This window comes from Cetorhinus maximus, chromosome 9 (assembly GCF_964194155.1).
Source record: "Cetorhinus maximus chromosome 9, sCetMax3.hap1.1, whole genome shotgun sequence".
In the NCBI taxonomy this organism is placed as follows: domain Eukaryota; kingdom Metazoa; phylum Chordata; class Chondrichthyes; order Lamniformes; family Cetorhinidae; genus Cetorhinus; species Cetorhinus maximus.
The window spans coordinates 18,200,999-18,213,819 of NC_135887.1; the positions used below are offsets into that span (position 1 = coordinate 18,200,999).

Genomic DNA, 12,821 nt, shown 5'->3' on the forward strand with positions numbered 1-12,821 from the left:
TGATGATTGCATGATGTTCAGCACCATTCGTGACTCCTCAGATACTGAAGCAGTCCATGTCCAAATGCAGCAAGACCTGGACAACATCCAAATGCAAGTAACATTTACGCCACACAAGTGCAAGGCAAAGACCATCTCCAACAAGAGAGAATCTAACCATGGCCCCTTGACATTCAATGGCATTACCATCACCGAATCCTCACTATCAACATCCTGGGGATTACCGTTGACCAGAAACTGAACTGGACTAGCCATGTAAATACTGTGGCTACAAGAACAGGTCAAAGGCTAGGAATCCTGTGATGAGCAATTCACCTCCTGACTCCCCAAAGCATGTCCACCATCTACAAGGCACTGATCAAGAGCGTAATGGAATACTCCCCACTTGCCTAGATGAGTGCAGGTCCAACAACACTCATGGAGCACCATACTATCCAGGATAAAGCAGTCTGCTTGATTGGCACCACATCCATTCCCTTCACCACTGACACACAGCAGCAGTGTGTACCATCTACAAGATGCAGTGCAGGAATTCACCAAGGATCCTTAGCACCTTTCAAACCTACGACCACTACCATCTAGAAGGACAAGGGCAGCTTTCGCATGGGAACACCACCACCTGGAAGTTCCTCTCCAAGTCACTCACCATCCTGACTTGGAAATATATCGCCATTCCTTCACTGTCACTGGGTCAAAATCCTGGAACTCCCTCCCTAACAGCACTGTGGGTGTACCTACACTACGTGGACTGTAGCAGTTCAAGGAGGCAGCTCAGCAGCACCTTCTCAAGGGCAACTAGGGATGGGCAATAAATGCTGGCCTAGCCAGCAATGCCCACCTTCCATAAATGAATTTAAAAAACCCACCCACCATGCCTGTTCTTCACAGGTAACCCTAGATAGTGAGCGTTGGTAAATTTTCAGCCACCACATTTGAGCCTTATTCTGCCCACACATATTTCAGGAGTCACTGGATCCTGGGTTTATTATTCTTTCATCCTAGCAGGTGGACATAGAAGATCCATGGCATATTTCAAAGAAAAGCAGCGAAGTTCTGCCCAGTGCCATGGCAAATCTTTAACCATCAATCAACTTCACTGAAAGAGATTTTCTGGTCATTATCACCTTGCTGTTTGTGAAAGCTTGCTGCATGTAAATTGGCTGCCATATTTTCTACAACAGTTGGCTACATTTCATTGGCTGCAAAGCACCTGAGACTTCCGGCAGTCTGAAAAGCACATTAATATATCTCTTCAGAAACCTTGCCTGACCAATTAAAGCTACATTTACTGTATGTAACACAGCAAAATCAAATGATCAAGACTAAAACCTCCTGAAGTGAGGATAGGTGCTGAGAAAAATCATTCTTTATCCATTTCCAAAATCCTTCCCTTCTTTAGGCCCTTGTACTACACATTATTTCCCAAGCGAGAAGAATCTATGCTTAGAACTCTGTACTTGTCAGACAATTCGAGGGAGTTCCAGAGTTACTGAATCTTCCCCTTTTGTGAGAATATACTCTGCCCAGCAGACAACTAATATTTTAAATCCCTTTCCTCCAACACTACTACTCTTCAAGGGAGGTACTGTTGTTAAAAGCGTAAAGAATATTGAAGGGAGTTCCACCGAAATTATGAAATAAGAGAACATGTCGAAACACTCTTCAGACAAAACCTGGGTGAAAGGTTTGACTTGAACCTTTAAACCTACTGCCCTCTCTCCACAGATGCAGCCTGACCTGCTGAGTTTTCCAGTAGTTTCTATTTCGATTTCAAATTTCCAACATCTGTAGGTCTGAGGGATAAAAAATGGGACCTTTGCAGCTGAGCCCAATCCTATCATCAAATTGCATCTACAAAGCTAAATTTAAGTTTGTATATAGCCTTTTTCACCCGTTAAAGCACTTTACAACCAATGAATTACTTCTGAAGCACAGTTATTGCTGCCAATTTGCACACAGCAACGTTTCGACAATTGCAAATTAATGAATGATATCAGGTATAGGTTGAGGGGGAATGTGCTCAGGACAACTCCCAGCTACTTTTCAAATAGTATCATGGGATCGTACAGACAGACAATATATCAGTTTAATAGCTCACATGAAAGGTGGCACTTCCAGCATTGCAGCATTCCTTGTCTATCTATTGCATTGAAGTGGCAGCCTAATTATATGCCAAGGTCTATAGTAGGGCTGGAATGCAAAACCTTCTGACCTTCAGAGGCAAAAGTTCTACCAACTGAGCCAAGCTGATAACTTTGCTATAAAGGTCACTGGAAAACAATTTTGTGTAATTAATACAAATGTTGCTGTAAAACAGAATTAAAGATGTTAATGCTATTCGCGTAAAGTACCAGCTGAAACCAGTCATTCAGCATTGGGCTAAACTGGTCAAAGGGCAAACTGTTTTATTTCTGATATATGCCTAGCTTTTAGCAGGAGTTTCAACTCATCCAAGATGGCCAACTATGAGCAGGGTGTGAAGAATGTTCAGGTTGACTCTCTTTAATTGCATTGCCTTTCGGAAAAGCACAGGCATCCTTTGCCTCCAGAGCCAACCAGCCACATTGAGCAGTGAATGTGAAGTCACAGGTATGAACTTCCTTCCAATATTTAGAGTAACCTAAGCTCCCACCATAGATTCCAGAAGGAGTATAATTTAACTGAATTCCAAGCTCCTATCTGGAAGATGCAGCACTCTAATGAGCAGTTTTGGATAATATGAGATCTTAAATACAGAGAAAATTTCACATCCTCTTTTGACAATTATTTTTGATGTTCTAACTTCTTTTTGGGGAGGGGGTGGTGGCAGAGGGAGGGAAAAAAGGTTCATAGGGAAAGCTCTCCCGAGTGGGTTAATGCATTACCTAGAATGATATCAAGCAACGCACTCGTGTAGCACTTAGCAGTCACAATACTGGAGTAGCACCCATGATTCTGCTCGGATTAGCTGAGAGAAAATACCATGAAAGTTGTCAATTTATCATAAAAACTCAACAACTTAACCTATGTCCTCCAGGGAAAGCAGCCAATCACTTCTACCCATTTGGATCTACGTGAATATCAGAAATAAAGCAGCTTGCTCTATGACCAGTTCACATTATCAAGTTGATTCTTAATACCCTCTTACACGGTCCAGAAATCCATTCAGTTATAAAAACAAATCGCCAGAAGGCAGCCCACCACATTCTCAAGACAACTAAGGATGGGCAATAAATGCAGCCTTGCCTATGTCACTTACATCTGAGAGCCAATGTAAATCTCAGCTGTGCAGTGAAAGGTGCACTACAATTGATCTCGACATGCCTGGGAAGGGCGGAAAATAAACAAGTCAAGTTCCTCAGTCCTTATCACTATCCAATAATCTGTACTGAAAAGTGAATGTGGGCATGCACATACTTCAGAACAGAATAGTACCACTACCAAGCTACAAGTACAATTTGGTATTTTATGGTTTATGCTCACAGGACAAATAACAATTCAAGTATCGGCGCCTGTTAGAAAGGAGAAAAAAATTGAAAGATAAAAGCAGGGTGCCACAGAGTGAAAGAATGCAGGCTCGAATCAATCATTTCTGCACAGATGGTTTCCTTTCTCGGACATCGCACTGCAGGTAAATGTGGAACAGGGACCAGGTGGTCTCCAAATGCCGAGAAGCTTGGTTGTTGGCAGCAGTGCAAAAAACTGCAAGCTTCTGTCTGTTTCCACCAATCTGATCATTACATAACAACTCAGACCCACTAAAACCAAACATGAATAGGCACCCTTTGATTCTGGAGACAGTCGGAAAATTGCAAAATGAGAGGACATCACACACTGTACACAGTAAATCAAAATTATCAATCCATTAATATTCCAGGACAATTTTATTTCTGACTTCTTAATGTACATTTTTATAGGCCATATTAAAAAGGCTGCTACATAACATGTGAATGCATCTGCAACCTGATTTCATAGAGTATGCATGCCGTTATACACAAATGAGAGGTAGAAACACTGTATTAAAGACCTAATAGTACAAATATTTTATAAATAAAAACAGTCTTCGGAATTAATGGAATCGATTACAGATAAATAAAAGTACACATTAGATCTTTCCATAAAATAAAGCGAGGGAGGAAATAAAACAGTTTTGATGAGCCTCATGAACAAGCCAAATTCATTGCTACATGGGAAATATTTCCAATACACTGCCTCTGGGACATTAAACATGATTGTTATGAAGGGTTTAGTTCAATATTCAAGTATTCAAGCAGCTGAGTAACAAAACAAAAAAAAAAAAATGGTAAAACAAAAATGCTCAAGGGTGGAAAAAGTGATTTACCAACTCTGGAAGACTGCCCAGAGAATCCAGGGATGGGGACAAGCATGGTCATAAATGCCATTTGTGATCTGCTCCACTGGACCTCAAACTTCATTGTACAAACTGACTAGGCGTTGAATTTAGTTTTTTTTTAAAAAAAGGACAAAAACTGACAGGGTGGGATGAAGTAGTAGAAAAGAACGTAACTGCTGATTCTTAACCCAAGTGCAGCAACACAGTTTTCTTTAAATGTTTATTTCTCTCCAAGTTACCACCTGCAATTTTTATTTAATTTTAAAATTACAAAAATAAGATTTCCAATCAAATACTCTTTCAAACTCAAGTTAGTGTCAGCTTAGTTGCAATCCTCCAAGACAGGATGCCCATCGCTGAATCTGAACCGTTCAATCTGATCACACACAGTATAAAAATGGACAATTGTGCTTCTTCACTAGGTTTAGCTAGATATACATAAGTGTGTAATATTATATATATATATATATATATATATATATATAATACACAGACAGGATTGGAAATGAACCTTAGATTCTTTAGTTTATACGCCAGTGACAAAATTGCCCTCCAGAAGCAAAACTTGGGCTTCAAAACAGTCCCAAACATTTTTGTAATCCGGTTCCCAGAGTCCTGATAATTTGTTTTTTCCACCCCTGAAAATAATAAATGTTACATTAGTCTGCACAACAGGTTCTCAATCTACAGGAAAGATGCTTTATTTCCATAATACTGTCTGAACAAACAGCATCGTTAGCAATATTATCAGGCCAGTGGCACAGTCACACTTATCACATGCACAACATAAAGCCAGCCCAAAAATATTGTTTAAAAGTCAGCAATCACTGGCAAAAAGAGAAAAAAAATACTAGTTTCATTATATACAGACAGTTGCTCTATATGAACTACTCAAGTATTTAATAAGTAAAAAAATGGAAAGGCTTGTAATTAATACAGGCTTTTTTTGCAGTCTTTTTAGTTAAAGTGTCAAGCACTCTGTGCTTCTTGCTCCAAAACACACTTTAAAAAGTCTTTTGTTGAATGCATTGGCGCTTAACCGACTCGGACAGTTTTCTTTTTCCTATTTCTTCAATGCAGCTTTTAAGCTGTGCCGTTTTACAAGGAGTTCTGCGTAACATTACTGTTATCAAAGATGTTCAAAGAATTGTAATAGTGCAATCAGAAGTGGTTGTCTGTTGGAGAAAAGTCTTTGTGGTTTCAACAGCTCCTGTCTCAGGAGCTTAAAAAAGAGACAATCCCCTCTCTCTGTCCATCCAAAGTGATGCCCGGTTTCCCTTCTGGTTTACAAGATCATTGAGGTGAGCTGTAGACATCCCCTCTTGCCTTGTTGTCAACTTCCTATCCACATAAAGTGCTTAACTCCTCCTTGATGATCAGTTTCTGTGGGTTGATATGTATGTGATGTAGCAGAAGATATAAGGCAATGTAGGCCTTTGACTGGGTGTACAAGGATCCTGGTAAAACTTAAAACCGCCATGAATAACTTTGGCTCATTTGTCACACCGTTAGTGTCTTGAAAAAAACTTAAAAGTTTTACTTGGAGAAAGACAACTTGTCAATTTGTCACCACAGTGCAGTACTGTATAGACACAACAAATCAATCGGATGGAGCACAAAGTTCCTTGCAACCCATTATTTTCTGAATGTTGGTTTCTAAGCATCCAATGAGTTGTGTGACAAAAATAGAAGATAGGCTTCAGTCTTGCTCTCATGCTTGTGTTAACACACTCCAGTGATAAGCGGCTTTGGAAGCCAAAAGTAGTGACTCTGCCCCACACTTTACCTCTTTGAGGTAAATTGAAAGAAAATGCTACATCGTTGACAGGATTTTCCAGGAGTATTAATCTATATTTATACATAAATGTCCTTTCTTTTGAAACAAGAACCTCCTCTTTGGTAACTCTTCAAAAAAATATCAAACGTTCCTCACTTCGTGGGTTGGCGTAGGTGGTAAAAAAAAAAAATAACCCCAGTATGAACAGTTTTCCCAAAATGAGAGAAAACAAAAAAACAAAAAAAGGAAAAAGGCAACTCCAAGACTCTAGGACTTGATCCAGGAAAGGTGGTGGTCCCTGCTCTGCTGCAAGTGGTCCATTTCAGAAGGCTAGTTTTCGTACAGAGCCACCGTGCCATGACACAGTGCAGAGAGTCTGCGTTCAATGCTGGTCTTGTCTGCAAAACAAGTAAAAGTGTGTATTTACTTTGTCAGCTAGTCCCCATGAAGCTCCACACCATGCACAACTAACCTTAATTTTTCACAGCATGATCAATGGCACTGTTCACTCATTTATCATGTGCATTCACCTAGCTGGGCTTTGATGGTTTCCCCATCAGCCCCCAAATAGCACAATGCGGCAACCAAAGATAAAAATCAGGTAGTTCCTTTCCATCAATAATATTACTAGGCAATACTAAATTGGGGGAAGGAGGCATCAAATGCCAGCTTGGTTGAGGCAGGAAGTTCAATCTTTTTTATTTAAAGCAATTAAACAGATATTTTAAAAATATATAATTTCACTCTCCAACTGATGTGGGTGTCCTCTGAACAAAAATACTCCCTCTGGGATTTCATTGCCCCCATTAATCAACAAATCAACCCAACTGCTCAGTTGGGTCAGGGACTCAAATGACAAACTGTACTAAACATCAAGTTTACAGCACTTGTCACTAAATTAAGTGGAAATTCAAATATTCACCTCCAATGCACCCACTATTCTTTAGGCCACAAGAAAAGGCAATTGCTTGCATCCCACTTAAAAGTTTATTAAAGAATTATCATTGTCTTTGCACTACAAAAGTGAACTTCCCAAACTCCATACCATTCATTTTCCATTTCTCCCTTGCAAAACCTCTTGGGGAGATGACGGAAAGTGTGGCCAAAAAGGTAGGTATTGAAGATACATCTAAAGGTGGGACTGAGATGTAGAAAGGGGCCGGGGGAAGAGGCAGTTCCAGGGAGTAGGGTTGAAAACATTGGTGGAGCAGCTGTGGGTGTGGAAGCCCAGGAAGCCAGTGTTGGAGGACTGCAGTTCACTGTCTAGAATGTAGGGTTGAGGAGGTGGCAGAGGTAGGATGCCATGAAGCTATGGAGGGATTTGTAAATAAGGATGCTCACGTTGAATTGCCACAAGGGAGAACCATTGCATCACTCCACAAAACTGAGAGTGCTGAGGTCAATCAGTCATAATATCCGTATTGCCACCCTGGCTGAGATCAGATAACTCAGCATAATTTGGGGATCAACCCTGCGATCTTCCTAGATTGCATGCTTCAGCTCTCATTTCCTGGCCTGCTTAGTCAATGAGGCCCTTAATTAGCTTTCTAAAAGGAAGCTTTCATTTAAAGAAAATACTGTAAATATACAGTATGGTGCACAGATGGAACCCAGGTCAACATTTTGGGTGCACCCAGTATTTGCATTTTTCAGAACTGGGTTTCTTGTTCTTCATTCCACTGGCTATGTTCTTTTTACTCTTACATTTGTGGATATTGTCAATATCAGCAGGATCTTGCAGAGTCTTCGTCAAGCCTTCCAGCAATAATGCTGCTTTGTGGTACCGGTATGTGATGTCCTCTGTTTGCTGGAACATTTCATCGAGTGCAGCTGACTGCACCTGGAGTTACAACAAAGACATTAGCACAAACAACTGGCAACTCAATGTTCAACATACCATGCAACATCTAGGGGCTACACCCATACAACCTGGAAATAACTCAAGGGGACATTTTCCTTAATTGAATTAAATGTTGCTGCTAACTTTACAGTGCTTTATGAAATATTATATACAAAACTGCCAAGTACCCAGTGATTAATCAAACATTTTTAATTGCTGACCTGAAAAATGATTTACTCTCCTTTTATATCACCTTTAACCAGTCCAAACAAGATGACAGATAAATAATCTGATCTCAGGCATGTGGCAATGGCCCACTGAGACATGAAAAGCAGTTCACTCCCTTCCTAATTCCTTTCCCACCCTATATAGAGGCACTTGTTCTCCGGTTTTGTCCTTCTCCCACTACTGTCCAAGATCATTAGCACAATGCGTGGCAAATTTCTGGCTCAGGGTAGTTTTGTCTGGGACTGTACCTCCTGGTCTCTCCTTACTCTAGCAGCACAACTATTCATCCAGCACCTCAAAATCTGGCTAATAACTACATGCCAATGAATGTACTGTCCAATGAGAATCAATACCAGTAAGACAGCGATGTGAAAGTCCGGATGATCACCACTCCAAGCAAATCATCTAATTTTCAAGCAAGAAAATCTGAACTCAGTGAAGGACTGAAATTTAAAGTTGCCCTTTTATTATTTTCTTTTCATCTCCACTGGGTGGAATGGACAGATGATAAACTCTGACACAATAGTCACCCTGTATGGGATCATTAAATACAAAGTATACATCACTGGATAATTACCACCATGGAAGTTGGCCAGTGATGCAAAATCTATATTGAAAATCTTACACTTGCATTAATTTCCTGTTGTCAACTTCTCCCTTACTAAATACCTATGGCGATATTTATAACACAAACTAATTTTGTAAACTGGTCATGCTGTAATTAAATCGACCTGTCAGTGTTCTCTCTCCAAGCATTGGAGAATTATATTCCATATTATACTTCCCAAACTGCTTTTTCATTTAATTATAAATGAAAATATCAAAAAAGAGACTTTTTTTTATTCATTCATGGGATGTGGGTGGCGCTGATGAGGCCAGCATTTATTGCCCATCCCTAGTTGCCCTAGTTCAGAGAGCATTTAAGAGTAACCACATTGCTGTGGGTCTGGAGTCATATGTAGGCCAGACCAGGTAAGGACGGCAGATTTCCTTCCCTAAAGGACATTAGTGAACAATCGGCAATGGTTTCATGATCATCATTAGACTTTTAATTCCAGATTTTTATTGAATTCACATTCTACCATCTGCCATGGCGGATTTCCCTTGGTCTCTGGATTACTAGTCCAGTGACAATACTACTATGTCATCACCTTCCCATTTTCTTTTTCTTACAAAAAGAAAGACAAATACACAACTTAAAAATGGGGCCTGAACTCCCTGTCTTCAACCCTGCTTTACCTGAAGACTACAAATTGACTCTGTGGGCAGTGCCACGAGATATCAGCTGATCATTAAAGTAAACTGATCATGCTATCCTTAGCTATTCACCGTTACCATTCCGCTGATACCTCATTACAAAAATTAAATTAGGCTTTCTTCCGTCAAAATACCTCTCGAAAACCTAAGACATGTGGTAGTAGTTACCATTTCCACGGCATAGCTGTAGATCAGTTTCTCTGCAGTAACACTGTTGATTTCATCCACAAATCTCTGCTTATCGGAGAAGAAACGATTCAGTTTGTCAGTTAGTTTCTTGCAAAACGAGATGCAACACTTGTAGCGATCATTCAAATTTTTAACGACTGCAAAAGAGAAGTCAGGAGAATTACTGTCCAGTACCTGCATGTCCTAGTCTGAATTTCAAACTAATTTTATATTTTAAAACTGGGCACAAAAGGCTGAAGTGGGCTCGAGCTTAGCTGCGAGGCAATGGGCAGAGTCTTGTCTTTGTCGGATGGGCTCGGGAGGGGCGGGTGGTGGGGGGTCGGGAAGCTGACTGCCGCCCGCGATGGGGGCCGGAAGGTGATTTTGGCCCGCCAAGCGTGAAATGCGAGCAGCAGTGCTCAGCGCTGCCTGAGGGCGGGGGAGGAGGGCGAGTGTGAACTTCGCGTGTGCGCGTGCGCGAGTGTGTACTTTATAATCTCCCTGAGGCACAGAGCTGCCTCTGGGAGATGAAGAGTTTAAAAAAAAAGAAAAATGCTATAAAACATGTTCCCTCATGTGATGAGCAGGGACGTGTTATTAATTAAATTTTTTATTTTATTTTTATTTGCTTTAGGGAACCTCATTACGCCCATGGAATTGCCTGCAACCGTAAGGTTAGACGTGCAGCAAAAATTTTCTATTTAATTGCTCCTTTAATGGCCTTAACAGGCCTTTTAATCGTTGGCAGGTGCACTGCCGACTCCAGCGCACGCCTGCCGAATGAAATATTGCGCGACTGCATGTTGACATCGGAACGCTCACCCAACGTCACCGCGTGTCACTTCACGCTCAAGCGGGTTGGGCACGCACCCGTCTGCCAAGCTAAAAATTTTACCCAATGGCAGCCAATGTATGTAACTTGCCCCGGTTAAAAGTTCACCTGAGAACCAATCTCTTAGAAATTTGACTACAAGAAACCTCACAGCCTGTTGAGAATTCTTCGCCCTACAAGCTGCTCACTTCAACTTTAAAGCATCAAAACCATCCAAGAAACCACAAGCCTGCCATGTGAGAGACCAGGAAACGTAATTCAGAGACTGGGATAATTTCTCCTAGATGGTAGAGGTCGCAGGTTTGGAAGGTGCTGTTGAAGGAAACTTGGCAAGTTGCTGCAGTGCATCTTGCGGATGGTATAGTGCGCTGCCACTGTGCGGAGGGAGTGGATAAAAGCAAATTACTGCAGATGCTGGAAATCTGAAACAAAAACTGAAAATGCTGGAAAAACTCAGCAGGTCTAACAACATCTGTGGAGAAAAAACACAGATTAACATTTTGAGTCCTTATGACTCTTCTTCAGAGCTAAAAAGTAAAATGTGATGAAATTTGTACTGTTTAAGGGTGAGGGGTGGAGCAGGTGAAACTGGACAGAAGGCCAGTGATAGGCGGAGGCAAAGGGGAGATTGCCAGAGATGTCATGGACAAAAGGACAAAGGGGTGTTAATGATAGTGATACTGGCTAAAGGAGGTGTTAGTGACGGCATTAGGGTCGGAGAGCAGTATGTGGTAATGGCAGGACAAGGGTAAGCGGACGCAAGCATAACTCAGACCTTCCTGTCGCTTGCCATTTCAACACACCATTTTGCTCTCATGCCCACATGTCCGTCCTTGGCCTGCTGCAATGTTCCAGTGAAGCCCAACGCAAACTGGAGGAACAGCACCTCATCTTCCGGTTAGGCACTTTACAGCCTTCCTGACTTAACATTGTGTTCAACAACTTCAGACCATGAACTCTCTCCTCCATCCTCACACCCTTTATAGCCCCTTTTTTCAATATTCATTTTCATTTCTTAATTCTTATTTTTTCATTTTTAAATTTTTATTCACTTATTTTTATTTAAATTCATTTTTATTCATTGTTTTATCCTATTTTCAATCTTTTTTCCTCCACCACCGCCCCATCCCCCCACCCGACTAAGTGCCATCTGTCTCTTGTTCATGTTGTTCTTTCCAGAGTGCTTACCCTTGTCTGCTCTCCGACCTTAATGCCACCACTAACACCTCCTTTAGCCAGTATCACTATCATTAACACCCCTTTGTCTTTTTGTCCATGACATCTCTGTCAATCTCTCCTTTGCCTCCACCTATCACTGGCCCTCCATCCAGCTTCACCTAAACCACCCCCCACAAACAGTATAAATTTCATTACATTTTACCCTTCTTTAGTTCTGAAGAATCATCATAAGGACTCAAAATGTTAACTCTGTTCTTTTTCTCCACAGACGCTGTTAGACCTGCTGAGTTTTTCCAGCATTTCCAGTTTTTATTTTGGAGGGAGTGGGTGTTTACGGTAGTGGATGGGGCTTCAATCAAGCAGTTTACTTTGTCCTGGATGGTGTTAAGTTTCTTGCACGTTGTTAGAACCGCACTCACTCAGACAAAGTGGAGAATATTCAATCAAACTCCTCACATGTGCCAACAGAGACACTTGCTCAATTTTATGATATTTTAGGCTGACTGTATTATTGTGTGTACAAAGACAATAACACTGAGTGCATTGGGAATTAACATTTTTTTCTGCATCAATTACAATTGCAAACACTGCAAGGTCAGATGAAACGCAGGGGACTGAATACAGAGCTTGTACTATGCTACAAATTCTGAATGCCACAAATGGCATGTACATAAGCAGGTTATTTAACTTGGATGATATGGCATCTGGTCTGAAGGATGAGTATCAAATTGTACAGCAGCAAGATAGAATAAATTAGAAGGATCCCTCCTCCCCTAATACAATAGATCAGAGAACTGGAATTTGTAACCATTTCCACTCTGAAGCTTTCAATTTAACTTTGTGCTCATTTAAGCTTGTAGGTTAACCCATTAAATATTTTTCTCTCCCTCAGACTCAAACACAAATATGTCACTGGTGCAATGCCTTTAGAGTCATTGTATTTTCATAGAAAAAGGCTTCAGTACCTTGCTTAACTGCTGTGGATGGGTTCAGCGTGCCTGACTTAACCTGGTCTTTTGCAAGGTGCAAAGAAGATGCTAAGAGCTGTGCTCCTTTCATGTATAGCACAAGCTGCTCCACTTGTCTGTAAAATAAACAGAGGGATAAGTATTCCATCAAATGTAATATTTCACAGTCAGCCAACAAATATCTGAAACGTCCCCATGTCCAACTGTTCAGCAAGAAGATGGGCTGTACAAAACAGTGG

The 12,821-nt window shown here is 41.0% G+C and overlaps 1 protein-coding gene across 5 annotated transcripts in view; it reads right to left on the reverse strand.

Moving 5' to 3' along the window:
• Window positions 1-3,844: 3,844 nt before the first annotated feature.
• Window positions 3,845-12,821, reverse strand: part of ulk2 (unc-51 like autophagy activating kinase 2) — a 115,509-nt gene continuing 106,532 nt past the window's right edge. For all 5 annotated transcript variants that reach the window (XM_078548189.1, XM_078548187.1, XM_078548184.1 and 2 more), the window contains 4 exons: window positions 12,580-12,698; window positions 9,604-9,761; window positions 7,815-7,950; window positions 3,845-6,508 (listed from right to left, as the gene is read on the reverse strand). In XM_078548189.1, the coding sequence (XP_078404315.1) occupies window positions 6,441-6,508; window positions 7,815-7,950; window positions 9,604-9,761; window positions 12,580-12,698 (481 nt within the window). In that variant the 3' untranslated portion in view covers window positions 3,845-6,440. The remainder of the gene's footprint in view (window positions 6,509-7,814; window positions 7,951-9,603; window positions 9,762-12,579; window positions 12,699-12,821) is intronic.